Consider the following 27883-nt stretch of genomic DNA (forward strand, 5'->3'; position numbering starts at 1 on the left):
GCCCGGGCACCAGGAGATAGGCGTGTGGAAATCCTGGTTGAGGTAAGAATGATGGCCCGCTTTCGGTTTGCCTTTAGATTTTCTGGCAACGCTGATGGCGTTGGCACTGGCCACTGGCCAAATCGAATAATCGATGGGGTCACGGAATGATCCCACCCTCCCTCCTACCTCGTGATCCCTTTTTGTGTCCCGTCTTTCCAGCCGATCCCAGCGAAAATTCCCAATTCCAGATCCCGTCACACATCACCTCGCTCCGAGTCCGTTGCGGGCATCCATCTGCACGTCGGCATGGCATCGTATACGATACGATCGCGTCTCTCTCCGAGCACACGAGCGGACGAACGAACAGCCCGCGGAATTCCGTCAGCTTTGTTTTCCTCCGCGCCGTGCAGGAACGCAGGGTACGCAATTCCTACCGGCATTTTTTTTACAGAAAAATGGAAGGAGGAGAAGAAAAAAAAGGGAAATTCCTACCGGCGAGGAGCATGGTATTCCAATTTCCAACCAGCAATGCACTCGGCAAGATGCACGGCGGTATCCATGCCGGAGAGAAAAAAGGTGACGAAACTTTTCTTGAGCTTTTGGCGTGCTGTGGCTGTGCGCTGCACGCCACGGTGTCGTGTGATTGGCTATGATCGTCAGGTGGCGTGTTTGTCAAGTATTATAATCACGTTCGCATATTTTAGTCGTGTTCAGTGATGGTGGATTAGTGGATGGATACCCGTCGGCTCCCGGTTGTAACGGCTACTAAACGGCCACGGCTGTCCTTTTTGAACAGTTAGTGCTGCAGGGGGCGCCCTAGTGCTGCAGGGGGCGCCCTAGTAGCCGTTGCAGCCGTCGCCGGTGGTGTCCAGTCCCGGTGATCCGCCTCGAGTCGAGCCCGCAGCCCCGCACTGACACGACAGGACGGCATGTCCCATTCCTAAAATCGGAACCCAATCAGAGGTAATTTTATTGCTGCGATCCCAGATTAAAAAAATGAATTTATTACCGTCAACGAGGGGTGTACGTGACACGTGCGTCGCTAAGCCGATCGGTAATCAATCACGGCGGGTCATCTTGCTCTCGTCGTCCCCGCATCCCGGCAAAGTTTAATCGGGTTAATCAATCCAAGTTGCCCCTCTTGTGCGGGCGCGCGACAAGGCGGCGTAACGGCGCAAGCGAACAGTCGCAGCGAGGGATTTGGAACAGTGGGTGATTGGGGTTGGTGGAACAGTGGTCGGATTCCGCCTGTCGCCTCCGGCGTCCAGCAGCGGCGGCCGCAATCCCGCCATAGATCTGGCTGGCGGCGGACTGGCCACCCGGGGCATCAACGGTGGTTACGGCCTAGTAGGTGCCTCGCGGGCCGCCGTGAGATTCGTCCGTCGAGTCGGAGTGGCGTTCTGGACCGTAGAATCGCCTGCGTGTATCCTCGACAGCGTCGTCCCGTCCTCAGCGTGCCGAGTCGCCTGTCAGGCTGTCACCGCTCACCACCGAACCGAAATTGTTCGACGCGGAGGCGTTGTCACCTGATAACGGGAAGCTTAGCCGCTTCTCATGGTCACAGTCATTGATTTCGATCGGTTGCGTTACGCGAGCGAAGGCGACCGCAGTTACCGAAAGGGAAACAAAGCAGGTGGGATGTGCATCTTTGACCGGCAAAGAAACCAGCCTTGACAGTGTCATTAGTATTAAGTCACTTAATAACTGTGCGATGCATTTATGAATGATGCATCATTCAGTTTCTGGATAGAGACAACACCGCCTTGAAACGTTTAATTTTTTTTTTGTAAATGGCGAATGTTTTCAGACTAGTAAACTTGCGGGTCCTGAATTCCCTGGTTTTCGTCAGTAAAAAGAAAGGTGAAACGCATCCTTTTGATCTGTCAAACATGGCAGCCACTCAAGAAGCAATCATCAGACAGAATGAGACGAAAGGGCTAAATTAAACGCCTGGTGGCTCACATTTGGCAACCGAGTTCACATTACATGCTCCATCAGGCATCTACTATAACACAGCAAGCGGGATCAGCGACAACTCTAGAGATCCACCAGCCGCCGCTCGCCCGCCACAAGACAGCAGAGGGGGCAGCGGCAAAGCTTGCCTCAGAACAAGACCTAAAACTGTACAGATACATAGAGAGCGAGAGAAAGAGAGAGCCTCTTGACTTGACGGGCATGCTCTTGATTCACCAGAGAAGGAATGGATCGGCAATACGTCCACAGAGCACACGGCTGATTCCAACAACAGTTCGCGCTCTGAATGGGGGAGTGTAATAATACCGTGGCGCTAGCTAGGGTTTGATGAGGAACCGGCAAAAGGAGGGGGCTGGTGCGATGGCCATTGGATCCTCTCCGGGGGACAGGGTGCTGGGGCAGGATGCGCGATGAACGTTGGCACGTCTTGCCCTGGCATCAGAACCGAGACGCCTTTGGGGTAGACAGGTATCTGCGAGCGACATGAACAAAGTGGTCAGTGAAAATGCATCAAGTGTACTCACTGTGGCCAATGTGAAAACAGAAATGTTAAAAGGTTTTGATGCAAGCACAAATGGTGATGTCGTAAAATCATGCTACATTGTAGTAGAAACAAACATGAGAGATATTTTGGTAGCTGAAATGCAAGGTCAATGTCATTTTGAAACAAGAGCAATGTATACTTCGTGATAATGTAGCAGAAATATTTCCATTTTCACAAGAAGAACTGAAACCGTTATTGTGTAAACTGACACAAATCACAGAATGAAGTATCTAGGAAGTCTGACACAGTTGAGTTCCACAATGGCACAACAGAAAATGGGTTTCCTGCAGTTTTTAATTCCGCAATGTCCAGAGAAAATCAGGTCTAGAAGAGAGCTCTCAATCCTACTTGTAGTCACTATAGTAAAATCCTAGGCCCAACCAAGGCCAGCTGTCCACAGTGTTTGTCTGCATAGCTGAAGGTTTCGATCTAATTTGCCAAAGTGCAAAGCCTCAACATATTAAGAAGAAACATAAATTTCTAAATTCCTTCTGCCTAGATCATATCCCAGGGCACCCAAGCAATCCAAAATCATTTGGTGCCAACAGTTATGATGAAGGTCAGACCTACGATTCCAATCTCACAAAATAAAAATATTGGCAGGAGGTTGGAATTGGAAGTGAAAGTTTAGGAACTACTGTGATTTATGAATGATTTTCCATCAACTTATATATATAATCTAGCAATCATACAACCAAGTTGTTCTCTACAAATGCAATATCAATTTTCAAACCTACCATCAAAGGAACTTTCTAGTGGGCCTTTGAAACAAACTAGATTGTCAAATGGACCAAAAGAAGAAAAAAGGAAAGAACACGGATATGCTTGACACCATGTATGTGGTGGCTTTCTACAACCATTTTAGCTAAACTGAGTTGTACTGATGCATGAACATTTCCCCAACTATAGTGGGCACGACAATCTTTGGCTTGCAGGCCATAAAAAGATAATGCTGTACTTTTCCAGTGCATGCTCAATGATTTAGGACATATCCTCCACAATTTCATTCAATAGTTCAGCATTTAGTTTTTCCGCACCTCCCCCAGTAAACACAAAAGTTGCATCATGTGCACTAGTAAGCAGGAACTAATGCTGAAAATGAGCTGAACACAAGAGATAGTTGTTGGTCTGCTTTAGGGGACAGGTTGTCAACTTTGAATATACTTGTTTGCTTGCAATTAATGTTCTCTCCCACCACTGGAACACTAGAACACAAGATGGTGGCAAACAGTTAACCAATCATCCTAAAATTTTCATGAGTTCTCAAGTGATAGCATAGTGTGTGCTTGTAAACTTTAAATTGTCTGAATTCTGAAAAGTAAAGCAATAAACTTGAAAGTAAGCCTAATTGACCTACCTGGTAGTCAGTTTGTCACATTAAATTTAAATTGATGTACCAGTAGTTGGACTGAAAAAATGATCTAACTTTCATACTGTTAAAGAACAATGGAATTTATATATGTAGTTTGCCACACCTCTCACTTAAGAGTAAATGATTTTGATCTCCATGGTCTGACCCACAGCTACAGCAGTAACTAAGTTCAACTGCTGTCCGCTGATCCATCTTAATAACAAGATGCTCCACATGACCACATTATTAACAATTATTAAGCAGCAAAAATGATGACAGTATCTGGGACCTGCACGCAGTTGTGGTCCTGTGGACAACCTAGATTGCAATTTGTAAACTATACCAGGTCCAGAATTTGGTGTGGCTGCAGACAGGGACGGGCCCTTGTCTGTTTGCTGCTGTCAGCCAAATTTCCCTCTCAATTCCATAACTCATGCTTTCCTTTCTGAAAAATACAGGCCCAATCTTTTATGGCTCATTCACTATACATATTCCTTGAGACACTATGTACAAGATTCTTGTGACAAGTTATACAGATGTATTACCTGAACTTGGCTAAAATAAACAATTTGGGGGGAGATAGGCAGAATGGCATTCGGGAACTGATGCTTACACCTACATTCTTGCTTCCGCTATCTACTCTAGCCTCTCTCAGCACTGAACAAGTACTACTTCTCCCACCACTTCCTAGAAAACAGTATAAATGGCAGTGCTACGGTCCTACCGAAAGAACTTAAAAAGGAAAATTTAAACAAGCATTGGTGCAAAAGCATAATATGCAAAAACGAGGCAGCAGTAGCCACCATATGGCTTATCTCACTGGATATCTGGATATGGTTTGCTGAGTTAGCAGCAGATACTTGTGGAGTTGTGGAGCTGAACTAGTAGAGCCCATGTGCATATATGAAGTTATAACAATGGCATGCACACCAAACTAATTAAATGGTACATCTTGTGATTACATCAGTCCTAGTAGAACTCATGTGCATGTATGAACAACAGCTTCTATGCTTTGACAATATTGAAACATCTACAAGACCTTGACATTTTGAGGAAAAAAATAGCCTCCTTAACTTTTTCTTATGCGCAATGCATGATCTCTTCCAGTACAACCAGACACCTACTATGCATCGAATCATAACAGGGGTGTCCTAAATTCTAAACTTAAGGATTGCAGTTGCACGAGCTCTTTAACGGCCGATCAACAGCTAGAGGTAAGAAATCATTTGCATTTCCATCTTCCTCGCAAGATGCCTTCGTACCACCACTGCATTATGTTCGAGCAGAGCAGAAGACTAGAGGATGACAAGAACCGGGGGTCCGACAAGATTCGCAATCAGGTCCATCAGATGCACAGACACACAGTAGAGAAAAGCCAGGACACGCGACAACGGAAAAGCTGAGGAAAAGGCGAGGCGACGGAATCATTAAAAGCGTCGCGCCATGGATGGGCGCGGGGCGGGGCGGGGCGGGGCGTGCGGGAACAGTGCGGCGTACCTCGAGGGGCGCGTGGCCTTCGAGCTTCCTCGCCGCCTCGAGATCCGCGCCGGGGGCGGCGCCGCGCCCGCCGCCACGGCCGAGGAGGAGGCGGAGGCGGCGGAGGATCCCACGGGGCGGCGGGGCGGCCCCGTGCCCGGCCGCGTGGGCGGGGGGCCGGAGGAAGTGCTCGAGGATGGCCATGGCGAGGAACATGGAGACGAGGATGGCTGTGGCCACGAACCCGAACGACACCGCGCTCACGCCGCTGTCCAGCTGCCGCCACCGCATCTCCTCCGCTGCCGCCGCGGCGGCGGCGGCAGCCGCGGACACCGTCCCGGGCCCCGCCGCCGGGGCCATCGCCGGCCCGCGTACCATCGCACACCGCCGCCCTCCTCCTTCCCGTCTCCACCGCCGGTTTGGACCTCTGATCACGGCACGCGCGGCGCCATTGCCGGTGCCAGCTCCTTGGCTTTCCCCCGCGCGAGTGGGTGTGGCTTGGGTAGTTGTCTTCCGAAACCTTTCTCTGCCGCGGCGTCGCGCGCAACGAGCCGACGAGTGGAGTTCAGAGGGAGAAGAGGGGACTGAGAGGAGGAAGGGGTCGGGCAGGGTCTACGCGACGCGATCCTTTTCCGCTGCGCAGCAAACCGAGAGGCCCTTTTCGCGGAGAAGTACGAGGCGGGGCAAGGGGCAGGACGGGCATTTCGTCGTGACGGTAATGCACCTGCGGGGCTGCGGGGCCGGGGGCTCGCGAGTTTCATCGGCCGGGGTCGCCGGGATGGGGCTCGATGTGTTTTCTTGGGTACCAGAATTGCCCCTAACCTCGTCTCTTGTTCGAGTATTTTTCGAGTAGAGTAAAAACCACTCTCCAATCTCAATCACAAATGTTTGACAAAGGACTCTTTTCTCTTTTGACCTTAATTGTGGGCCCTTGATGAAAGGCTTGCAGCGATGGGTTGATTTTTATTTTCTCTAAAAATTTACTATTTCTTATTTAAAATGATGATGCTAAATTTTCCTTTAGCGTGCATATGACTATATGGTAGCGCCGAGCGGTGTCCACGCTACTCAAGTTCGATCCCTATGATCCAACACTCATTGTTGCGTCATGGAGGTTTGCCTGGTGTAACAGGTTGTGTTAGCAATAGGTTATCCCTTTTCTCGCTCTTCTTTTCTTAAGGACACGATTCCTTCACTTGAGAGCAACTTCAAGAGGCTGCTAATCTTACCCCCAATACCTTTTTTAGGAAAAAAAAGAGAAAAAATGAACTCCAACAATCCACCTAAACCTTCCCCAATTTTTTAGCGACGCTAAAAAACAGCCTGCCACCGCGTATATTTTAGCGTTGGCGTTCCTCCCCCAATCCCGATTCCCGCACGCCCGCGTGTCCCTTCCGATGGACCCAATACGATGACGTGGCCTGTGTTTGAAATATTGGGGGCTATTTATTAGCGATCTGTTGTGGACTAATATGTTTTTGGGGGAAATTTTTTTTAGGAGAACCCCCAATACATAGTTTTGGGGAAGAATTTTTTAGGATACTCTTGGAGTTGCTCTGATAATTACGAAAACAATGTTTCCTCCCAAAAAAAGAGAGAGAAAACAATGTTAATTTGACTATAAAATCACTTTCATGATGGAGCAAGCCGCCTGACTATTACAAACTTGTCATACTATAAGGTCGATGAAACTTTTCCATTGTCACACGAACTTGTCTATTGTCAATGGCAGTGTTAAAGTACTCTTTGTCATACTATAAGGTCACCTCAATGGCACAAAACGGCCTGTAACTGTAATAATAGGCAATATACCAATGACAATGTTAAAAAAAATGCCATAAGATCATCCTCACAGAACAAAGCAGCCCGAGCCAATCGGCAATATAATAACCACTACAAAGTTTTCTCTGAAGAAGTTTGTAAACGTTTACAGAATAATATTCAGAGAAAAAGATAGAATAACTACTGGCTATAATACACACACCAGTCCGTTGAAATGCTCTAGGATAGTCAACAAGTCAAGCACACGCTGCAAGAGCTCGGATCTGCTGCCCGCTGTCTACTTATCAGATAACGCCCTTCGATTAGACGCTTAAACAACTGATCTAATGAACCTTATCCTCGAAAAGAGAAGTTCTAAACAAAGGGCTGCCCCTCGTCAGTCGTCACAGCTTGGCCGGGCGAAGAAGGCACGAAGCTCGCACACATCCCATTCCCATGGCCACCAAGCAGCGCGCGTAATCTGATCGGGGTGACGACAAGCTCCTCCACCGGACACTTGTCACCCCTACAAAGGCAGGTGTCAGTGGGCGCGACCCTGCGCTGTGCCCACCTCTCGGCCGATCACGCACTTCACCGCGGCTGCTGGCTCGATGCATGGCGTAAAAGAGGCTCCGTTTTTTCGTCGCCTACGTCAACGAGTAAGGAAAAAAAAATGGGAAGCTTTGTGACTTTGAGAGCCGTGACGAGGAGAAAGGCCCCGCATACCGAGAGAGGATCGATGCTCGCGAAAGGTCGAAAGGATACACAGCCGCTGGCATCTGCTATCTGCTCATCGGCCGTAGGGGTAGTACTCTCGTATCGTATCACAGCCGCAGGCTACGTACGTGCACAAGTTCCCACCATTTTATCTCGACTTTGCAGTGGACGAACGATGCGAACAAAGCGGTGAACATTGACTCAAGCCACCACCCGCGGTCTGAGGACATGTGCGCGCTCTGTCTCGGTTCATCGGACGCGAATCTGCACGGGCGTGAGCGTATATACTACAGGTTACTACGTGCTGGCACTTTAATTTCTTTAACTGGGAAAAAGTCGTTGGGATAAATGCCAGCAGCAATATACCCATTAATTCCTCATCTTATGATGAACAAGGAGTAGGATATCTACCAACAGATATGCAGCGGAATAATAATAATCACATGCATAAAGACACAATAATTTACATGGGAAACCTCCTCAAGGTGAGAAGTAGACCTTGTTTGGCATGGCTCCAACTCTGGGTGGAGCTGCTCCACTCTAGAACTCTAGGTGGAGCCAGCTCTGGGTGGAGTTGGAGCGGTTTAGATGGGGTGTTTGGCTAAAAGAGTGCTCTCAGCTCCAAAAAAGAACGATTTCAGTGTGGATTGACATTGTGCCCCCCAATTTAGACCCCACTTGTCGTCCGCTCTATCCCCATCTTCTTCTTCCTCAGGATGGGGGCACACCGCCAGGGAAGAGCTGGGGCGTGAGGGAGAACCGGCTGTGGAGGCGGGTGGCCTCGAGGTGGCGTCGGCGGCCTTGGGGGTGGGGACGGCGGCCGAGTTCGTGCAGCATGGGGGTAGTGGCCGGCCGACGGCGTGAGGGAGGGACCATGGCGCGGCCACCCGCCGGGGGAGCAGGTGTGGCCGCCCGCCAGCGGAGGTGCGCCCGATGGGGCCAGGCGCGGCTGCCCGCCGACGGAGGCGCGCGGTCTGGCGAGAGGCAGGGGTGGCCGGCGGCAGGACTTGGGCGGCCAGCGGAGGTAGGCGGGGCTCAGGCAAGCAGGCGGCGAACGGCGCCCGCCGGTGTGGGTGGCGGCAGGGCTTGTGCGCTAGGAAGACGCGGGGAACAGGTGCGCGGGAGGGGAATGAGGCGCGGATGAGGTCTCGGGAGGAATAGAATCGAAACTTTTTTGTGTAACCAGTGGCATTGGTGGGTAATTACCCACCAACTACATGAGGAGGTTTAAAAGAGGTGGTTTTGAAGTTGCAAAAGAGTTGCTCCAAAACTCCAGACCCATTTGCACTACAGCTCCATGAAGTTTTGGAGATAGGATGTTTGGCTGGATTTTCTGGTGGAGTTGCTGGAGTTCTGGAGTGGAGCCATGACAAATAGACCCTAAAAACCCACGGGATCAATCGGCCCACTCCAAGCTTCCACTATAATCAACAAATGGTTACAGAAAATCTTCTCTATAACCTCTAGATGATTACACCAGCACAACACATTCACCATAATACAACTTGGCATTTGCAACAACAACCACAACCACTAACAAGAGGTATGACTACTACAGGTCCATTGTGCATAAATTTTGGTAGGATTGTGATTTCACGAGTCCCCAAACTACTGACAAAGTTTCAGCTCAATCAGACACCGTTTCACCCACCCAAACTGATCATCTACCGAAACTGCTCAATGCTGAAACTTCAAAACCACTCACAAATCTGATGCTTTGCTGAACCAAACCTCAAACCAACTGACCAGATCGAATTACTCTAAGTGTAGAATGATCTCACCAAGTTTGGCGCAAATCCAAGCACGTTTGAACCTCGAATCACAAGCTTGAGGTCATATGCCCGGAGCCACCAAATCTAGACAGATTTGCTTCTCCTTCTTCTTCCTCTCCTTTCTTGGTTGTGTTGTGTGTGTTCTTCTCTCCCTCTCTCACCAAGTGACATCCAACACTTGGGAGAAATGGGGCCTAGAGTTTTCTTACTTGCTACTCCCTCTCAAGGAGCAATCTCAACCATCGATTCGAGCCACAAATAAATGGTGCACAAGAGCTGAGCTTGTGGGCTATTTTTTTTTTAACTTTGCTGGGCTCCAAGTCATCGTCCATATGGAGGGATAGCCCAACAAACTTCCCCTCCTAACATCATGGAGGTTCTTAGTGCCTTTTGGCAGTCCTGCCAGCTATCTGGCAACAAACTTTGAGCTTCTCCTTTGTCACCACCTTAGTCAAAATATCAGCCCTATTATCATTAGTGTGGACTTTCTCAAGCTGCATTTGCTTAGAATTCAACACATCTCGAACCCAATGATAACGCACATCATTATGCTTTGATCTCGAGTGAAAACTTGAATTCTTACTCAAGTGTATAATACTTTGGTTCTCATAAAACAACACATACTTGTCTTTATCAAACCCAAGTTCTCTAACAAACTTTTTTAGCCACAACAGCTCTTTGCTTGCCTCTGTCGCTGCAATGAATTCAGCTTTAGTTGTAGACAATACAATATATTTTTACAACTTGCCTTGCCATGACACAGCTCCCCTCGCATAGGTAATCAAATACTCTGAAGTAGACTTCCTACTGTCAACATCCCTATCCATATCTGCATCTGTGTATGCAACTAACACATACTCACTTCTCCCAAAATAAAGTTTCAGATTAGTGCTGCCCCGGAGATACCTCAAAATCTACTTCACGGCTTCCCAACGGGTCTTCTTGGATTGGGCATAAATCTGCTCACAGTACTAACCGCATGAGCAATGCCAGGCCTTGTACACATCGTAGCATACATCAAACTTCCAACTGCTGATGCATAAGGAACATGCTGCATTTCCTTCTTCATCTCATCAGTAGAGGGGCATTGCTTGGTGCTTAACTTGAAATGAGCTGCAAGTGGACAACTGACAGCTTTTGCATTGTCCATCTTAAATCTGCAAAGTACTTTATCAATATACTTCTCTTGAGACAAGTGCAACTTGCTGCAGCTTCTGTCTCTCTCAATTCTCATCCTGAGAATTTGCTTTGCTGGCCCCAAGTCTTTCATGGCAAAAGATTTGCTCAACTGTTTCTTCAGCGCTGCAATTCTAGAGACATTCCTACCAACGATCAAGTTATCATCAACATAGAGCAACAAGATGATAAAATTATCACCTGAGAACCTTTGAAAGAAAACACAATGGTCTGATTTACTTCTCTTGTAGCCTTGCTCCCCTATAACTGAATCAAATTTTAAATACTATTGTCTTGGTGTTTGTTTCAGGCCATAAAAACTCTTTTTTAGCTTGCACACATAGTATTCTTTGCCCTTCACAAGAAACCCCTCAAGAAACCCCTCAAGCTGCTCCATGTAGATCTCTTCCTCCAAATCACCATGAAGGAAGGTTGTCTTCACATCCATTTGCTCAACCTCCAAGTTGAGGCTAGCTGCCAAGCCAAGGACCACTCTAATTGATGTCATTTTCACCATAGGAGAAAAGATTTCACCAAAATCAACACCTTTCTTCTAACTGAATCCTTTCACAACAAGCATGGCCTTGTACCTTGGATGTGGCGTGTGCTCTTCTTGCTTGATTCTATAGACCCACTTATTTTTCAAAGCTTTCTTGCCCTTGGGCAACTTCACCAACTCATAAGTATGATTCTTATGGAAGGAATCCATTTCTTCTTGCATAGCTTTCATCCACTCCTTCTGATGCTAATCTTCCATTGCATCTGCAAAACACTCAGTTCTGAACCATCAGATAGTAACACCACATACTGATCTAAAGGATACCTGGTGGAAGGAACTCAATCTCTGCTAGATCTTTTGAGTGGAAGTGTTGGTGGATCTTTTTGGTACTGGTGGTTGCTGATCCGGATCATCAATTTTAGCATCAACCTCATGCTATTGGGGAGCATTTTCATCACCTATACCATGCACATCATCTTGTGCATCATCTGCAACATTATTTTTAGCATGTATGGGAGCTGGAGTTGCAGAAACTAGGTCTAAATCAACCAATGGATCTTGCTGAGGAACCTGCACCTCTGTCTTCACAATATCCTCAATTGTTTGATCTTCACCAAACATAACATCATGGCTTCTCACAATCTTTCGTGCAATTGGATCAAATAGTTTATAGCCAAACTCATTCAATCCATAGCCAAGGAAGATACACTATCTTGTCTTAGCATCAAGTTTTAATCTTTCATTTCGAGGAACATGAATAAAGGTCTTGCACCAAAACACTTTCAGGTGATCATAAGAGACATCCTTGTTGTACAAAACCCTGTTAGGAACATCTCCCTGCAAAGGATAAGATGTTGAGAGATTAATAAGATAAACTGCAGTCATCAAAGTCTCACCCCAATAGTTCTTAAGTAGCTTTGCATGTGACAGCATGCATCTCACTCTCTTCACAATTGTCCTATTCATCCTCTCAGCAATAACATTCAACTGTGGTGTCTTTGGAGGTGTGAATTGGTACCTAATCCCTCGCTCTTTGCAATATGCATCAAATGGCCCAATATACTCTCCTCCATTACCAGTGCGAATGCACTTGATCTTCTTCTCAATTTCTCTCTCAATCGAGGCTTGGAACTGCTTGAACACACCTATCACTTGATCTTTGGATTTCAAGGGAAAAGTTCAAACTTTTCTGGAGTAATCATCAATAAAAGTGACAAAGTACTTAGCACCACCCATTGATCTTACTGACATTTTGCAAACATCAGAATGCACCAAATCCAGTAACTCTGACTTCTTGTGAGGAGGTAGACGCTTGAAAGCAATCCTGTGCTGCGGAAACATGAGGGTTGAAGTCAATGTCAGCCCCGTAAGGATGTACGAGGCTAGCTCCTCATCTTCAAGCTTCTTGCCGGCAGATGCCATCTCATCCGCCAGCGACTTCATCTTGCCAAAGTACTCGGCAACAGTGGAGCTTCCCTTCTGCGCTGTGGCCAACGCCATGCATGTTCCAATGACCCGAGCACGCGACTGAGAAGCGAACATGGCCTCAATCGCTGCCTAGGTCGTGGCAGCCGTCGGCGACATAGCAACCTGCACAAGTATCTCACGGTAAAGAGAGAGAGGACAACAAGTAATTCAGAATCTGCTGATCCTTTGCAACCAAAAGATCATACCCTGGATTTGGAACCTGATCATCAGGTTTGTCGACCGTCTTCGGTGGTGTTGCTGCCGCCGGGTTGATGAAGCTTGCCACCTGCGCGCCGCGGAGTGCAGACATGACTTGCGCCTTCCACATCTGGAAGTTGTTCTTCACCAGCTTCTCGGTGGCTGGAAAGTCGAATGATGGAGCAGCAGCAGATGCGGAGGAACCCTGGAACACCATGGACTAAATCTTGGAGAAACATGACTCTGATTACCATGTGAGAATTGCTTAACGTGATACCTCGCTAGAGGCTTAACGTGATACCTCGCTAGAGGTCATGGTTCTCTGTTATATAGACCGGGAAAACCCCCGACATGGTACACAATATATCTTGTACAGGAAGTAAACTTGTACACAAAGAAAACAACAAACATCTAGAATCTTATCTCTAATACGTAATACCACAACCTCACTAATATCCAGCTGATATCTTAACAGTGACCGCCGGGATCACTGCTTAATCAACCAAGCCCAGCGACGAGCCTAGAGGAGTGATTGGACTTGGGATTAGCTGATTATGGCTAGCAGTTGAGCTGATGAGGAGGAATGCAGGGGAGCGCGGCGATCCATGGTGGACGCGCGTGAGAGTGATGGCGACGCGGGGGCCTGCGCGCCCTTTGCCATTGCCAGTGACAGGTGTAGGCGGCGTGGTCGATCGGGGAACCAGGGGGCAGGCGGGGTGCCGCGGCATGGCGGCAGGCAAAGGCAGCCACCCGCCGCTCCGAGTGGGGTGTCGGGCGAAACGACGTGCCGGTGGTTTCATGGGCAGGCCTTGAGACACTCTGGCTTTGGCGCCGCCCCTGAGCGTCCGTCCCTACCACCTGGGCCCCGCGGGATGAGGCAGGCAGGAAGCGGGAGATGAGGGGGCAGCTGGGCCGAGTTAGATGTGTCCGGGTTTTCAACAAAAAAAAAGTGATCAACCCCGCACGTTCAAAGGCTTGGGCCGAATTGGCGACGTTTTCGATAGAGAGAACGTGGGGCCCATGACGGAAATGTTTGAAGCCGTGTCGGCCCGCAGCCCAACAGGAGGAGGAGCCGAGCCAGTTCGAAACTGGATTGCTGGCTGTGGCTGGGAATAGACGGCGACCACCGCCACGACGGCGACGGCAGGGACGGCAGTAACGGCCACCATTCCCTTCCAATCCCTCGCACACCATGGCGTCGCGCGTGGCCGCGATGGCGCTCGCTGGTGCCCGCCCCACGGCCCATGCTCCCTCGTCCGCGGCCGACACCGAGCGCCGCGCGTGGAGGACGCGGCTTAGCCTCAACCGCCGCGGCCGCGGCACTCCCGGCCTGATCGCCCGCGCCTCCCACCGCCCCCCCTGCGCTGCTGAGGTGGGTGCGCCGGAGCTGGACTTGTCAAGATAACTTCCAAGCTTCCAGCGCTTCATTTGTGCTCTTGGTTTGTGTAATGGGTGCAGGGGGTTATCCAGTGGCTGAGGAGCGCGGCCGCGGCGCTGGCCATCGCCGCCCAGATTTCCGTGTCGCTGCCGGCGGACGCGGTCCTCTACTCGCCGGACACGAAGATTCCGAGGACCGGGGAGCTGGCCCTGAGGAAGGCCATCCCCGCGAACCCAAACATGAAGATCATACAGGTTTGCCTGATCCTCTGAAATGGCATTGAGGTTTGCTTATTCAGTTGTTCAGTCTGGGCGTTGCCTTATAGTGCTGCATTTGGCAGGAATCGCTAGAGGACATCTCGTATTTGCTGAGGATACCGCAGAGGAAGCCGTACGGTACCATGGAGGGCGATGTGAAGAAAGCCATGAAAGTAAATTATCTCCATGGCATGTTTTTTTTTTCTCTCCTTTCCCTAGTTGCTCTTCAGAGTTCAGAATAACTAATCGCTAGAGCTATTCAGACAGATGGTCCATGCTTGATCTGGGCATAGTGGCCTTCGCATTGCACTTGCCACTTGATAGCATCGTGCTTCCTTCATATAGAACTCTGTGCTCTTCGTGTAGATTGCAATGGACAACAAGGAGGCAATCCTGGGAAGCATACCTGCAGAGCGCAAGGAAGATGGTGCCAAGCTATATACTTCTCTGCTGGAAGAGAAGGTAACCGTGCTATGTTTGTTAGGAGTGCAAAATGCAGTTTACAGAACAGACAGGAACCCAGTTTTCAATCTGTAGTTAGTCATTAACCTTTATTTGTTATTCCAGTTGCATGATAGCTGATATATTTTAGCATCACCTGCAGGGTGGTTTGCTGACTCTCTTGAAGTATATTAAGGAGAATAACCCTGACAAACTTTCCATAGCACTTGCTTCGTCACTTGATACTATTGCTGAATTGGAGCTGTTGCAGGTAGTTCAGTGATCCCATAAACTGTTTGATAGAATTTAGACAATGCTTAGAACAAGTAGTTCGGTTCCAATGACCATTATGATTACTTAAAACGTCGTTTTCTCCCCCCCTTCAACAGGCTCCTGGTCTGTCCTTTCTCCTGCCCCAACAGTATTTAGAATATCCAAGGTGACACTTTTGATTTTCCCTTAAGCTCAAAGCTCTATTTCATTGACTGCTCGCGTTTCTTTTCATAATTGTTTTCTTTGTTTCAACCAGCCCAGCCTGGACCATAACTTAGTAGAATGCAGTTGTTATGAAACTTCGTCACGCATGACTTAGTTATATAAACATTTTCAGTGCAAGGTTTAAGCATGAGAAATACCAACTGCCTTAGCTGCTTGATGTAGTAATCAGGGTTTCTGGGCTGCCCTTTAGTAGGTTAATTTGAAATCCTCGTGTGACTTCTGAAACCCCAATTAATTCCATATTGCAGTGCTCAATGAGAATAAGAAAAACATCATTTTACTACTATTTGCACCCTGATGGGTCTGATGGTGCAAACACTTCTTAGTCAATTCTACACATGTCCATTAAACTTAAACTGTTTGCAAATTGCTAAATATTTCCTTGCCATCATATAGGATTCTGGAATGGTTAAAGTTTAGTTAGTGCTTGATCCTAAGGGAGGCAACATAGTTCCTTTAGAATTTATTAGAATCAGCGTAAATTCTTTAACAGGACTAATTTTGAATACTTAAGAACAAAATACACGATATGTCTAGCAAAAAATAATAGATTCAGGATCTAATGCCAACTGAAATGTTCAATTTCTAGGGGTGTTTACATAATTTCAGCATGCAGTTCTCCAATCTCTGACAAAAGATTTTTATGAAATTTAGTTTAAACAGCTTGCTATTAATAGGCTAACAGGGAGAGGAGTTGTTGAATTCACTGTTGAAAAAGGTGACGGTTCAACATTCTTTCCTACTGGTGGTGGTGAACCAAAAAGTACTGCTACAATTCAGGTAGTTAATGGTGACATCGTCAAGTTATAGTCCATGGAAAGCTTGATATAAATCAACAGTTTTAGTTCCAAGACTCTTCTGACATTTTTCCCGCACCCACTGTTCTGAAAATAGTCTGTTGTACTTTGTAAGTGTTCTGATGGCTCTAATAGTTGTCATAAACTTCTCTTTTGATTATTGTAGTTAATGGTAAGAGCTAATGAGCTTTAGTAGCCTTTGCTACCATTTGTCTTGTCATCTGGAGAATTATGTTGGGTACTGATTGTTTACTAATGTAGGTCGTCATTGATGGCTACTCTGCCCCACTGACTGCTGGAAACTTTGCAAAATTGGTAAGGTAGCTTAACTCTGACCCCAGCCTATTATTTCCTCCTGGTTGTCATGGGGAAATTCCTAAATTGTAAACTTTAATGCTCACTCCTTTCTGGAACAATAATGCACTAAACTTTGACCACTAAAACACAAAAGTACTAAGTTTGTTACGCAAAAATGATATTAGCAGATCTTTTCATACAATAATATAAAACGAAGGTTTTTTCGGTAACTTTTAGTAGCAAATGTTAGAAAAAAAACTATATTCAAAGACTGCATGTGTATTGAAGATTACAAATGTCCAAAATAACAGGTAAAAGAGTGGTGGGGTATGAACATAATTTCTCTTTATTCAAGGGACCGGCTAGAATGTTACCGAAACATATTCACGATTCTTGAAATGTTGCTTTACAAGCTCTTTGCTCTTAGTACCAGCTCTAAATCAATGTGGCAACCTTCCTTCAGGTCTTGGATGGGGCATATGATGGGGTAACACTGAAATGTGCGAGTCAGGCAATTAGTGCAGATAATGAGACCGGAAAAAAAGGGTACACTGTTCCACTAGAGGTCATGCCTGCAGGACAATTCGAACCATTGTACAGAACTCCATTAAGCATTCAGGCCAGTTGCTCTCCTATACTGCTTTAGTGGCGTTCGAAGTTTAAGCATATGATCTCTTTTGTTTTTTTTTTGGGTGAATGATCTCCTCTGTTATATTCCTTTTCCCTTTGCTTCATCTATTCTAGGATGGAGAATTGCCAGTCCTGCCGATGTCGGTATATGGTGCTGTTGCCATGGCACATAGTGTGGATTCAGATGAATACTCCTCACCAACGCAGTTCTTCTTCTATCTTTATGACAAGAGAAACGTGAGTAAAAAAGTCTATAACTCACCCTCCCAATAAGACATCAAACTACATATTTTTAATATCCAATTCAAGGATCATTTAAGTGTGCTTGGCTGAATAGTGTCCCTATCTTCCTCTCCTATTGTGAACCATAACTGCTGTCTTTAGAGGATCATTTCATGCTTTTCTTTTTTTTAAAAAAAAATGCTGAATACAAAGTATTCAGATAACTGACCAGACTCAGCCAGGTCATACAAAGGTATGAATTCCCAATCTACTGTATCACTCAGCTTCTCCCTGGTCCCAGCCTGTAATCTATAGAAGCATGAATTGTGTATATACTTGGATATGTGATTTAATATGAGTCTATTTCTCTTCTGTAGTCTGGTTTAGGAGGAATATCGTTTGATGAAGGACAATTTTCAGTTTTCGGGTGAGTGGTGGCTCGTTTCATTTTGGGATCATCTAATGGCAAATTGATCAATTTCACGAATGAATAAGGGTCCAGTAAAAATTTTAACATATCCGAACATCTGCAGGTATACCACTGATGGAAGAGATGTTCTGACGCAGATTAAGACCGGAGACAAAATTCGTTCTGCGAAGCTTGTTCAAGGCAGAGAACGCCTTGTGCTGCCATCCGCAGCGCCTGAAGAGAGCTGATATTTCGACCCGAGAATTGCAACATTCTTTACAGTGATCAGGCAACCAACATTTTGTACATCCAAGCCACTAAACCTGACCATGCAGTTCATAATCAAATATATATAAGAATAATTGTACATGAAACCATTTTTCTGGTGTGTTGATCACTTTGGAATCTGAACAGAGTGGAACTGAATAAGCATTCCGAGCCACTGTGGAATGCTTATTCAACAGTTATGTCACGTTGCAAGGAAGTTGACAGCGTGCATTTCTCGTTGAGCCAGGCGAGGATGTCGCCACGAACGCGCTCGATGTTCTCGTCCAGCTCCCCGAAGAGCAAGGAGTGGAGCATCCCGTCGTATATCTTGATGGTCTTGTCCTTGCTGGCTGCGGCCTCGTACAGGGCGCGGCTGACTTCGGGGTCGGTGACCTCGTCGGCGCTGCCGTGCACGACGAGGAACGGGATGGTGACCTCGCCGAGGCGCTTGGCCAGCTCGTCGGTGGCGCGCAGCAGCTCGACGACGGTGCCGAGCCTGGGGCGGCCGTTGTAGCGCACGGGGTTGCGCGCCGCAATGACGCGCTTGGCGGGCACCTTGACGGACTTCTCGATGAGGTCGGCGGTGGGCACGATGGCGGCGGTGGGCGCGAACCGGGCGACGAAGGTGAGGATCTCCGGCAGCGGCCACGGCGGGCGGATCCGGTCTGAGATCCTGCACATGGGCGCGACGAGGACGGCCCCCGCCCACTCCTCGGGCGGCGTGCGGAGGTGGATGAGCAGGCAGATGGCGCCGCCCATGGACTCCCCGAAGAGGAAGCAGGGCAGGCCCGCGTGCTCCTCCCGCGCCCTGACGGCGCGGAAGAAGGCGAGGAGGTCGGCGACGGCGGCGTCGAGGTCGGGCACGAAGGCGCGGAGGCCATGGGAGCGGCCGTGGCCCGGGAGGTCGGCCGCGAAGCAGGCGAACCCGGACCTCGCGAGGAAGACCGCCGTGGACTGGAACGTCCAGCTGATGTCGTTGCCGTAGCCGTGGACCATGAAGACGAGCGCCTTGGGGCGCGCCGGCGCGCGGGGCCTCCAGGCGCGCGTGAAGAGCCGCCGGGCGCCCTCGTCGGGCGTGGTGAAGTAGGACGGCTCGCCCTCCGCGCCGTGCGCGGCGTAGTAGTCGGACTCCGTGGCCGGGTGGTCCCCCCAGAAGTGGACGGCCGGCGCCGGCGCGTCCCCGTCCGCCGGCATGGTGGGGATCAGGGTTTGGTTCCGGACGGTGGCGTGGGGTGGGGATGCGGTGTGGATGGGGAACTACTGGTGGCCGGCGAGTGGGGGAGTCGTTGCTGGCTTGCTGCCAGTTGCGTAGCGGCAGGGGAGAGAGGCGTTTGGGTGCGGGACAGGGCTCCTCGATTCGTTTCGGGCCTTGGGGGTAGGTAGAGAGCCAATAGAACGGTTCGTGGCGCCGTTCCACCAGCTCGTCCCAGCGCCGGTGCAAAACCACGTGGACGTGGTATACTACTATTCGTTCTTTAGTTGGCAACACGCCAGGAACATTAACTCCCGTGCAGCAGTGATTCTCAATTTTCTCGTGATAGCATATCACCTGAATCTCGGTACTATTTTTTTTCCCTTCTGTTCGAATTAGCCATAATAAGCAGTAGCAGCTGTTCAGCCAGCTTTTTTTTCTTTCAGCTCTCTCTATTTTTACTGTTCAAATAAGCGGCTGCAGCTTATTTGAAGCTCAGCCGAACACCCCAAGAACATTGGCAAACAAAAAGTTCTGAAGATCGAGCGTTCACACGAATGTGCGTCGACAATACTATTAGCACAAATAAGAGCCCAGTTAGCAATCGCTTATTCGGCCTGTGTACTGATGCTCAGGCTGCACGACGTTGCTGGTTGGGCCGCGGTCCGCAGATCTCGGATCCGTTTCCCTTGCGCGCAGAATTCCCGAAGATCACAGTGCGTGCTCGATCTCGTGCTGCTCGATCAGTGCTGTGTCAATCAACAGAGACGAGGAGTCTTTTTTCTTTTTGGAAAGACCATATCGAAAAATAATACTTCCTCCGTTTTCCTCCGTTCCAAACTACACGTCGGTTTAACTTTTCTAAAAATAGATATTATTATACATCTAAATATAGTGTATGTTTAGATCCATAATAATATCTATGACTAAAAAAATCAAAACGACCGAACGGAGAGAGCATAGAGTAAAAAAAATTTCTCCGTGATAAGGTACAGTAGCTACATGATCTCTACATTCATGTTTCGGCGAAAAATTCAGGTACATTCTAGCATTGATGATGGTACTTCCGCCAGACGATCCACCGTGACCAGGGCCACACCGTGTGCATGCACCCATCTTATTAGTATTTGTTTGCCAGACAGGTGGCCCGGTAGATCGGCAAGCGCATCTACCCCCTGAACGAATGAACCGGGGCGTATCCCGATCCCCTCCGGTCAGGCGGTCATGGCCTCATGGACCTCCCTCTTTATTATGCAGCTCGTTTTTTTCACACCAAGAAAAGGCTCGAGAAAATTAAAGGTCCCCACCACAGTAGGACGGTGATGAGTACAACACAGCCATGTACAGATATACTTTGCCCCCAAAAGGAGTACAGTGCTGCTTGCCTGAACTTCCTGCTACCCATGGTTTAGTAACGCCGCCACCTACTGGCTAGTGGCTACTGTGGCGTGCACCGCACTGTTGCTCATCATCCCATCATCAAGCACGTAAAGAAGCATGGAAATGTACAGTTGACAGTGACAATAAGACAACTATATCGAGCAAATTTTATTCGAATAGTAGTGACGGAGAATATTGTCTAATTCAGTGTGCATACCTCCTGCAGGGTCCAGATTAGATCCTATGCATGCATTTGGTCATTTTCATCATAGAGTAATAAGAAACGTAACTCACTTCAGTTTTTATATTCTGCTATTCTAGCTGTCTGAAGGCATATGTGCAAATGTTATTCTTTTGTTTCTCTGTCATGATGAGATTCCTAGGTTCATGTTCTGCCAATTAATTCCTTGCAAATCTTATTGGGCTTTCAAGTGATGGTGCTTGTGATAATCCTAGCTGCGTGTCAATCTTTTTTGAAAAGGACTGACTAATCCATGTCACTTCTGGTTTTACATATCAGAAGTATATAAGATATTGAATATGTTTTCTTGCATCTAGGAGTGTGGTCACTGGCTCACTTCTAGACTACATTTACTTGTTTTCATACACTCATTTAGTCATTTTCAGAACTGATTGTTGAACCTTCCATTTTCAAGGTTCTTTAAAGCCACACCTTTTACATTCTGATAAGCTTGATACATTTTCAGGGAAGCAGATGAGTCGATGATCAAGAAACATCCTACTTGACAAAGTACCTGTTGGTTTAGAACTTTAGATGTTTTTCTTACTCTTTTGAGAATATGGAAGATTTTTTCCTAAGTTATGATTTTGGATGGACTTTGTAATGCTCACCGGCAAAATTCTATTGCTCTGAAACTTACAGTTGTCGTGCTATGCATTGTGGGACTCAGCTGTTTAGGCAAAAGAGTGTATCCGTATTGTGTAAGGTTTCCCACCTTCTAAAATTTTAGCTTCTAAAAAGTGACTAAAAAGGGACTAAAAATCCAAACAATATGACTAAAAGAGGACTAAAAACTTTAGGAGGCCCAAAACTCTTTAGTCCCCTCACCCCCTCCTAAAAGCGACTTGTGGACGCCCCCTACCCCTGCACCCTCGTCCCGACCACTCGCACCCCCACCGCCAGACCCGTCCACCCCCAACCCCGCCGCCAGACCCGTTCACCCCCAACCCCGCCGCCGCTAGATCCGTCCTCCATGCCGGCGGCCGCGCCCAACCACCGCCGGCCGCACCCTCCCTCGCCGGTCCACCGCACCCAAGTCGCCGGTCCGCCGCCCCCAAGACGAATCCGCCTGATTTCTCCTCCGCGCCCCCTCCGACGGCCAGCCACGCGGCCACCCCCTGCCTCCCTCCACCAGCGGGCGCACGTCGCTCCCCTGCCTCCCTCCGCCAGCGCCCTCCTCTCCCTCCCCTCCTCCTCCGGCGGGCACACTTCGTCCTCCCCCGCCTCCCTTCGTCGATGGGTCGCCCCTCTCCTCCCTCCCTCCACCGGCGGGGGCGCGCGTCGTGCTCCCCTACCTCCCTCCGCCAGGGGGCCGCCCATCCTCCCCTGCCTCCCTCCTCCGATGGGCCACACCGTCCCTCTCCTACCTACCTCCACCGGCGCGGAGGAGGACGGGGAGCTAGAGCACGGCAGGGAGGAGGTTCGGGGCAGAAAGCTCGAGCACGGCAAGGAGGAGCCAAGCGGCGTGGCTCTGTCTCTCCAAGCTATGCGCCGCTCTTCTCCTATCCATGAGTGGGGGCAAGAGCTCCTCGCTGGAGATGAGCGGCCCCTCCTGCTCCCTTCGCCAGTGAGCTGCACTCGGGCACCGTGGAGAGAAGAAGGTGTGGGCAGTAGCAGAGAAGCGCCAAGGGCAACTGGGAAGGGCAGCATGATCCTTTTGTCACACCATTTATTGTCTTTACTCACTTGAACTAAACACCCTTCGACTAAAGTGGGACTAAAACTTTTTAGGAACTAAAATTTTAGAAGGCTGGAACCAAACAAGACTTGTAACACTTACATCTGCTGATGGCACACGGGAACTGCAGGTGCCACGGCTATTCACTCATTTTTCGTTTCATCATTTATTCCCCTACCAATCATTTACATTTGCTTGTCAAGTTGTGAAACTTAAGTTGGATTTACTTTGCATCGTAATTTGAATTGTCTGGGTATCTTTGCTCGCTTCTTTTCAAATTGCAGATCATTTTATAAATTCAGGTCATTTTAGCTTTTCTAGGTACATGTATTTTGTTACATAGATATAACCTATACTTAGATGCATAGAAAAAAATATGTATCTAGAAAAGTTAAAACGACCTAAATCTAGGACGGAGGAGTACGTATATATATTATCTTCTCGTACGATCATCCCTGTATTAATCCCTGAGACTAACCGAACGAGGAACTTAGGGCCAGTTTGGCAGGGCTCCGGCTCCGGCTCCGGCTCCGTGCGCTTACCGAAGCACGGAGGAGCTGGAGCCGCACCAAACGGTATTGACCGCGGAGCCATTTTTTGGCACATTTGGGAGGAGCCGGAGCCGTTTTAGGCCTGCATGGAGGAGCCCAAAAAAGTGGCTCCGCGGCTCCGGCTCCGGCTCCGCATGAGGAGCCCCTCGCGAGGAGCCCTGCCAAAGGAGCCCTTATTCCACCCAACAGGATCGGGTGATAGCACAGGGATCCACCCACTCCCGGTAGGGAATAAATCAGCCTTTGTAACCGTTCCACCCCTGCCGAACAAAGCAGGGGATGAGGGGCGGCGGCTCAAACAGATCACCAACGAGATATCTAGATCCACCTCCTCTGATCAAGCCCATGGCACTGGCACCCATGGCGTCCATGGTCGCGCGTGTTGCCCATCACGCGTCCGCCAGATCTGCCTCCCTTGCTGCTCGCTCAGGCAACGCATGCAAAGATCTGATCCTGGGCAGCCGCTCCAACCCAGCAGTTCGCCCTCAGGGTAAACTTACTGGCGATGTCTCCCCCAAGCGCCCCATCCAGTTGTTTGGATGCGCCCATCACGACGCCCGCCGCCGATACACCCATTCATTCCACCAAGTCGATTGCGTCGCTGGTAATCCAGCCCTCTGAAGCTTGCAGCTAAGGTCCTCATCTTGTATGGAATTTTGATTGGGGGATAATCCAGCACTGTAAAGGTCCTCATCTTGCATGGTTAGATTGGGATTGGGTCGCCGTGCGCCGTCACTAATTTTCGGTTTAATCACCACGATCGAGCATTCTATAGACGCTTCAGGCGCCTGAAATTGGAGGTAGGGAGTGTCTAATTCCCCCCTGACGTAAACAATTCTTCTTTGTAGATCTCCAGCACGAGTTTGTTGCACAAGAAAAGGACATGGAGTCAGATGAAGCAATGTGGGCCTTGTATCAGCGCTGGTGCGAACATTTTAAGATTGAGCGTGATCATGATGATATGATCCGTCGGTTTCCCGGTTCAAGAACTGTGTATTGCAAGTGCATCAAGTGAACAGAGCTGGTCTCTCCAACAGGTTGGCTATAAACAAAAGGGCTGATACTTCTCTTTTCAGAGAAAAACAGGAAGCGGCCTATACTATTGGATGAGGCTTCTGCGGGATTCAAAGCCCAGAAGGAGTTTTCCATGAAACGTGCGCCGTCTGCTGATGACTGAACTTATTACAGTCTGAATAATCACAACCGATCCTTAGTTAGTTATTAAGAACCATGCACTTATGGTTTTATCTTGTTAAGACTTGTGGACTCAGCATCTCCAGTTAAGACTTGCTGCTTCATCTTTAACCATCTTTATGCACAACTATGGACTTACCGTTTTATCTTAACCTGGACAATGTTTTATCTTCACCTATGGACCCTCGAGTCAGCATCTTTATGTAAGAATATGGACTTTACTGTGATGTTTTATCTTAACTTATTGGAGGGAGTCAGCATTTTCATTGTGCCTCAAAAGTAATGTATGTACCCTCTTCGTCCCAAATTACAATTTGTTTTAGCTTTTCTAGATACACACATTTTGATATGCACATAGATATATACTTATGTCTAGATACATAGCAAAAGTGATGTATTTAGAAAAGTCAAAATAAATTGTAATTTGAAACGGAGGGAGTAGATAACATGATCGTGATACATGGAGCCCACACGTGCAACGATTGTTTTCAGATGTGCATCTGAGTTATATGACTCGGCATGTACATTGGTTTGGTCTGCCGGGCATAGTCGTTAATGTTCAATTCCATGAATCATATTGTATCAATAAGGTTCAGTAGGAAATGAAGTAACAAGAATTTAATTAAATCGAATTTTCTTGTTTGGATGTACATAGAAAGTTTTTCTTAGAATTAAATTCGATGGGTAATGTACTTTTTCACCCTAAAGGAATGCAGTGCTGATTACCTGAACTTCCTGCAACCCATGGTTTGTTAGTTAATACGCTACCTACTGTGGCGTGCACCTCACTGTTGCTCATCATCTCATCATCAAGCACGCAAAGAAGCATGGAAATGCACAGTTGACAGTGACAAATAAAATAACTATATCGAGCAAATTTTATTCGAATAATAGTGACGGAGAAACAAGCTGCGTGCTAATAACAAACCATCTCGGCCAAGATCTGACGCTTCTTCCTACGCATCGCGCGTGCACACTTCACCAGAGCACAAACTGCTCACAAGACGGCAAGAGACACGACGTGGGACGGACCACACAAAGACACGCGTGCATGCAGGGAAGCAAAGCACGGCTAGCGCTAGCTATATACGTAGCAGTAGAGGATTATTCTGGATGGTGGCGTGGCCGGCCGAGACGACGACGGACCGAGCACCACCGGCGCCGGCGCGCGCGTCTCGGGCGTTCAGGGAGTGGCGGCACCTGGGCGGAAGGGGTTGGGGATCTCGAAGCCGGGGTTCGGCACCCAGGTGTCGTCGGCGCCGGGGAGGTACTGCCCGTTGGCGGCGGCGGGGATGCTGTGGTCGAGCCCGCCGATGTCCGGGATGTAGTGGCTGCCGAGCTCGTAGCGCCCGATCCCCGGGATCAGCACCGTCCCCTCCTGCACCGTGTCGGGGCGCTTCACGTCCTCCGCCGCCGCCGAGGCCGCCACCGCCTGCTGGCCCGGGACGGGGCGCGTCGCGGAGCCCAGCTGCGCGAGGCACGCCGCGGACACGAGCAGCGCGAGGAGCAGAGCTGACGACGACCTGGCCATGCCGACGATCTTCTTCTGGTTACTACTAGCTACCTGATCACGACTCACTCACTGACCAATCCTGGCTCCCGTTGCTTTCGTGGTGGTGTGACTACCGATGACGCCGCGCCCGGGCTTATATAGAGAGCGCGCGCTCGGGGCCGGGGGGCACGGCGCCATCCAGCGGCCGGGGCGGGAAAAGGCGGTGCGTTTAATTCGTGGCAAGCATGTGTTTGCTTGTTACCACACTTCGCCAGCGGCGTTGGCCGTGCGCTCGAGCTCGATGGGATCGGCGCTCGGGTTGGGTGTGATCGGCCGTGTGTTTCTGAGCGTGCGTCGCGCGTGCCCGGCCGGCGGGGGCGTGTGGGTGAGTCGTCTTCGTCGTGTTGTTGGCTAGTTACGGTTCGACGGCGACGGATCGGGGGGCAGGGCCCGCGCGCGCGCGCCCCTTCCGTGGCCATTGATTGGGATGTGGCGGTCACGCTCGCGCCTAGGTTCCACCCACTCTACGCTGCTCTTTATTGTGGCGCCGGCGGCGACGGCCATCATGGGGGGAGGCTACTTATTTCGGCCTGACGCCAAGGTTCCGATAGATCATCTCCTCCTGTACGCTGATTAGCGCGGCTCCGCTGATACTGACCATCACGGCATCGATCACTGTCTAGCACTGACGTAATCCAAGCATAGACACGTCCACTCATCAGGAAACATGACTACTGTTTGTGCTGTGCTGAACGATGCACGGAGCATTCCAGCTGAGGATTAGGTACTAGCTAGCTATACTGTTTGTGCTGTGCTGTCACACTAATCGATCTAGACACCACGGTGTTCAGCTCGATCGCGGCGGACTCCAACTAATTTTGGGGGCTCGGTACCAAACGCAGATGATGGCCGATCCGTACAATGATTCATCCACCAGCGACAAGCTTAATAACCCATGCTTTAGCAAGAACATCAGGTACCCGCAGTCCTGTATCCCTTGCTCATCAGACTCCATATACCGTTCCATGCACAGTTCCGAACTTTGATAGGTCCAAGTGAACTTTTCTTTTCCTTGAAAAATGACATGACACATGAACTCTTCCATTCATCTAAGAAGAAGATAATCAATCGAATTTTTCTTTTCCAAATCATGATGAGCAAAACCAACCAGCCAACAAGTATTTACGAATAGGTTCAACAAAGCAAAATCAAAAGAGAAAAAAATAGCAATGTAGCTCTGCCACCACCAACAGGGGCGCATGTGCATTTGTCAATCAAGCTTACAGTTTAGGTTGGCTTATGTGGGATGGGACCCAAGCTGTCGGTTAAATTCTGTCGGTCCCTGCAACGTGTAGGCGTAGCAAACTACCATCCGCAGGTCGGCAGTTGGTGATGTACTGCATGCTTGCCTGGCCAATCAAATCGCTTCATGCATCTACCAGCGCCAAGGTCAAAAACTAATGAACCACTAACAGACCAGAACAAACCGTTTGCTGCTCCTGCACGCTGGCGCAGCGATTAATGGCGGCGTACTTGTGGGGTTGCAGTACTACCAGCGCACCGCCGGCAGGTCCTCGGTGCGGTGCCGGCTCCGGCATGGTCGCATGGATCAGCAGGTTAGAATTGGAAGCTTCCGATGGTTTGTTGGGAGAACCACTGCCTCGTCGTCGTACGTGGGCATCCGGGTTTCATCCAGGCCACGCCATTGGACGTTTGGGCGATCCACCTCCCGCGAACGGCGAGTTGATTATGGCGGTTGTTGCGCAAACTGCCCTGCAGGCAAGAGACGGGGGGCCAGCCCGGCCAGTGCTTTGTGCGCACAGGCACAGCTCCTGGTTCAGATCAACGCTTAACCCGTCGGTAGATGCTGAGCGGCTGTTCTGCCCTGTTCATCAAAAAATCGATTTTGGACGCTCAGTTAACCTGGCTCTCTTTTTTAAAAATCCCCCCCCCCTCCCGGCTCTGGGTTTATTTTGGGAAAAGCACCTATAGTCGGTCCTTACTTTCAATATTTTAGCTCAAGTTCTATCTTTCATTAACCA

At 49.0% G+C, this 27883-nt stretch overlaps 5 protein-coding genes across 6 annotated transcripts; 2 read left to right on the forward strand and 3 right to left on the reverse strand.

The window, feature by feature from the left end:
* Positions 1 to 1898: 1898 nt before the first annotated feature.
* LOC101764129 lies at positions 1899 to 5978 on the reverse strand. The gene is made up of 2 exons (XM_004957993.3): positions 5349 to 5978; positions 1899 to 2428 (listed from the first exon to the last, which is right to left on the reverse strand). Exons 1-2 carry the CDS (start codon positions 5703 to 5705, stop codon positions 2270 to 2272), a joined length of 516 nt encoding a protein of 171 aa, XP_004958050.1. The 5' UTR covers positions 5706 to 5978; the 3' UTR covers positions 1899 to 2269.
* Positions 5979 to 14025: 8047 nt separating this feature from the next.
* On the forward strand, positions 14026 to 18243 carry LOC101763736 (peptidyl-prolyl cis-trans isomerase CYP37, chloroplastic). The gene is made up of 12 exons (XM_004957992.4): positions 14026 to 14289; positions 14376 to 14549; positions 14636 to 14725; positions 14919 to 15014; positions 15157 to 15264; positions 15383 to 15432; positions 16169 to 16271; positions 16550 to 16603; positions 17049 to 17204; positions 17330 to 17452; positions 17815 to 17864; positions 17971 to 18243. Exons 1-12 carry the CDS (start codon positions 14110 to 14112, stop codon positions 18092 to 18094), a joined length of 1308 nt encoding a protein of 435 aa, XP_004958049.1. The 5' UTR covers positions 14026 to 14109; the 3' UTR covers positions 18095 to 18243.
* Positions 18165 to 19724, reverse strand: LOC101763329 (caffeoylshikimate esterase). Its single transcript, XM_004957991.4, has one exon. It carries the CDS (start codon positions 19305 to 19307, stop codon positions 18300 to 18302), a length of 1008 nt encoding a protein of 335 aa, XP_004958048.1. The 5' UTR covers positions 19308 to 19724; the 3' UTR covers positions 18165 to 18299.
* Positions 19725 to 23124: 3400 nt separating this feature from the next.
* Positions 23125 to 24686, forward strand: LOC111256329. 2 transcript variants are annotated; one of them, XR_002676381.1, is made up of 2 exons: positions 23125 to 23790; positions 24004 to 24686. XR_002676381.1 is itself a non-coding variant. In XM_022824145.1 (2 exons), exons 1-2 carry the CDS (start codon positions 23435 to 23437, stop codon positions 24168 to 24170), a joined length of 492 nt encoding a protein of 163 aa, XP_022679880.1. In that variant the 5' UTR covers positions 23125 to 23434; the 3' UTR covers positions 24171 to 24686. The 2 variants fall into 2 exon arrangements, 1 of the variants encoding a protein (XP_022679880.1); XM_022824145.1 differs by having other exon boundaries at positions 23125 to 23759.
* Positions 24687 to 25198: 512 nt separating this feature from the next.
* Positions 25199 to 25985, reverse strand: LOC101762922 (putative cell wall protein). Its single transcript, XM_004957990.3, has one exon. It carries the CDS (start codon positions 25878 to 25880, stop codon positions 25533 to 25535), a length of 348 nt encoding a protein of 115 aa, XP_004958047.1. The 5' UTR covers positions 25881 to 25985; the 3' UTR covers positions 25199 to 25532.
* Positions 25986 to 27883: the final 1898 nt, after the last annotated feature.

The sequence above is a fragment of the Setaria italica genome, chromosome II, assembly GCF_000263155.2.
Source record: "Setaria italica strain Yugu1 chromosome II, Setaria_italica_v2.0, whole genome shotgun sequence".
Classification (NCBI taxonomy): domain Eukaryota; kingdom Viridiplantae; phylum Streptophyta; class Magnoliopsida; order Poales; family Poaceae; genus Setaria; species Setaria italica.

Coding starts and splice junctions, on each gene's coding strand:
- LOC101763736 (XM_004957992.4), top strand. CDS start 14,110: ATGGCGTCGCGCGTGGCCGCGATGGCGCTCGCTGGTGCCCGCCCCACG. Junction 15,015..15,156: donor CTTCTCTGCTGGAAGAGAAG/GTAACCGTGCTA, acceptor CATCACCTGCAG/GGTGGTTTGCTGACTCTCTT. Junction 15,433..16,168: donor CAGTATTTAGAATATCCAAG/GTGACACTTTTG, acceptor TGCTATTAATAG/GCTAACAGGGAGAGGAGTTG.
- LOC111256329 (XM_022824145.1), top strand. CDS start 23,435: ATGAGGGGCGGCGGCTCAAACAGATCACCAACGAGATATCTAGATCCA. Junction 23,760..24,003: donor CCAAGTCGATTGCGTCGCTG/GTAATCCAGCCC, acceptor TCTTCTTTGTAG/ATCTCCAGCACGAGTTTGTT.
- LOC101763329 (XM_004957991.4), bottom strand. CDS start 19,307: ATGCCGGCGGACGGGGACGCGCCGGCGCCGGCCGTCCACTTCTGGGGG.
- LOC101764129 (XM_004957993.3), bottom strand. CDS start 5,705: ATGGTACGCGGGCCGGCGATGGCCCCGGCGGCGGGGCCCGGGACGGTG. Junction 2,429..5,348: donor AAGGCCACGCGCCCCTCGAG/GTACGCCGCACT, acceptor TGTCGCTCGCAG/ATACCTGTCTACCCCAAAGG.
- LOC101762922 (XM_004957990.3), bottom strand. CDS start 25,880: ATGGCCAGGTCGTCGTCAGCTCTGCTCCTCGCGCTGCTCGTGTCCGCG.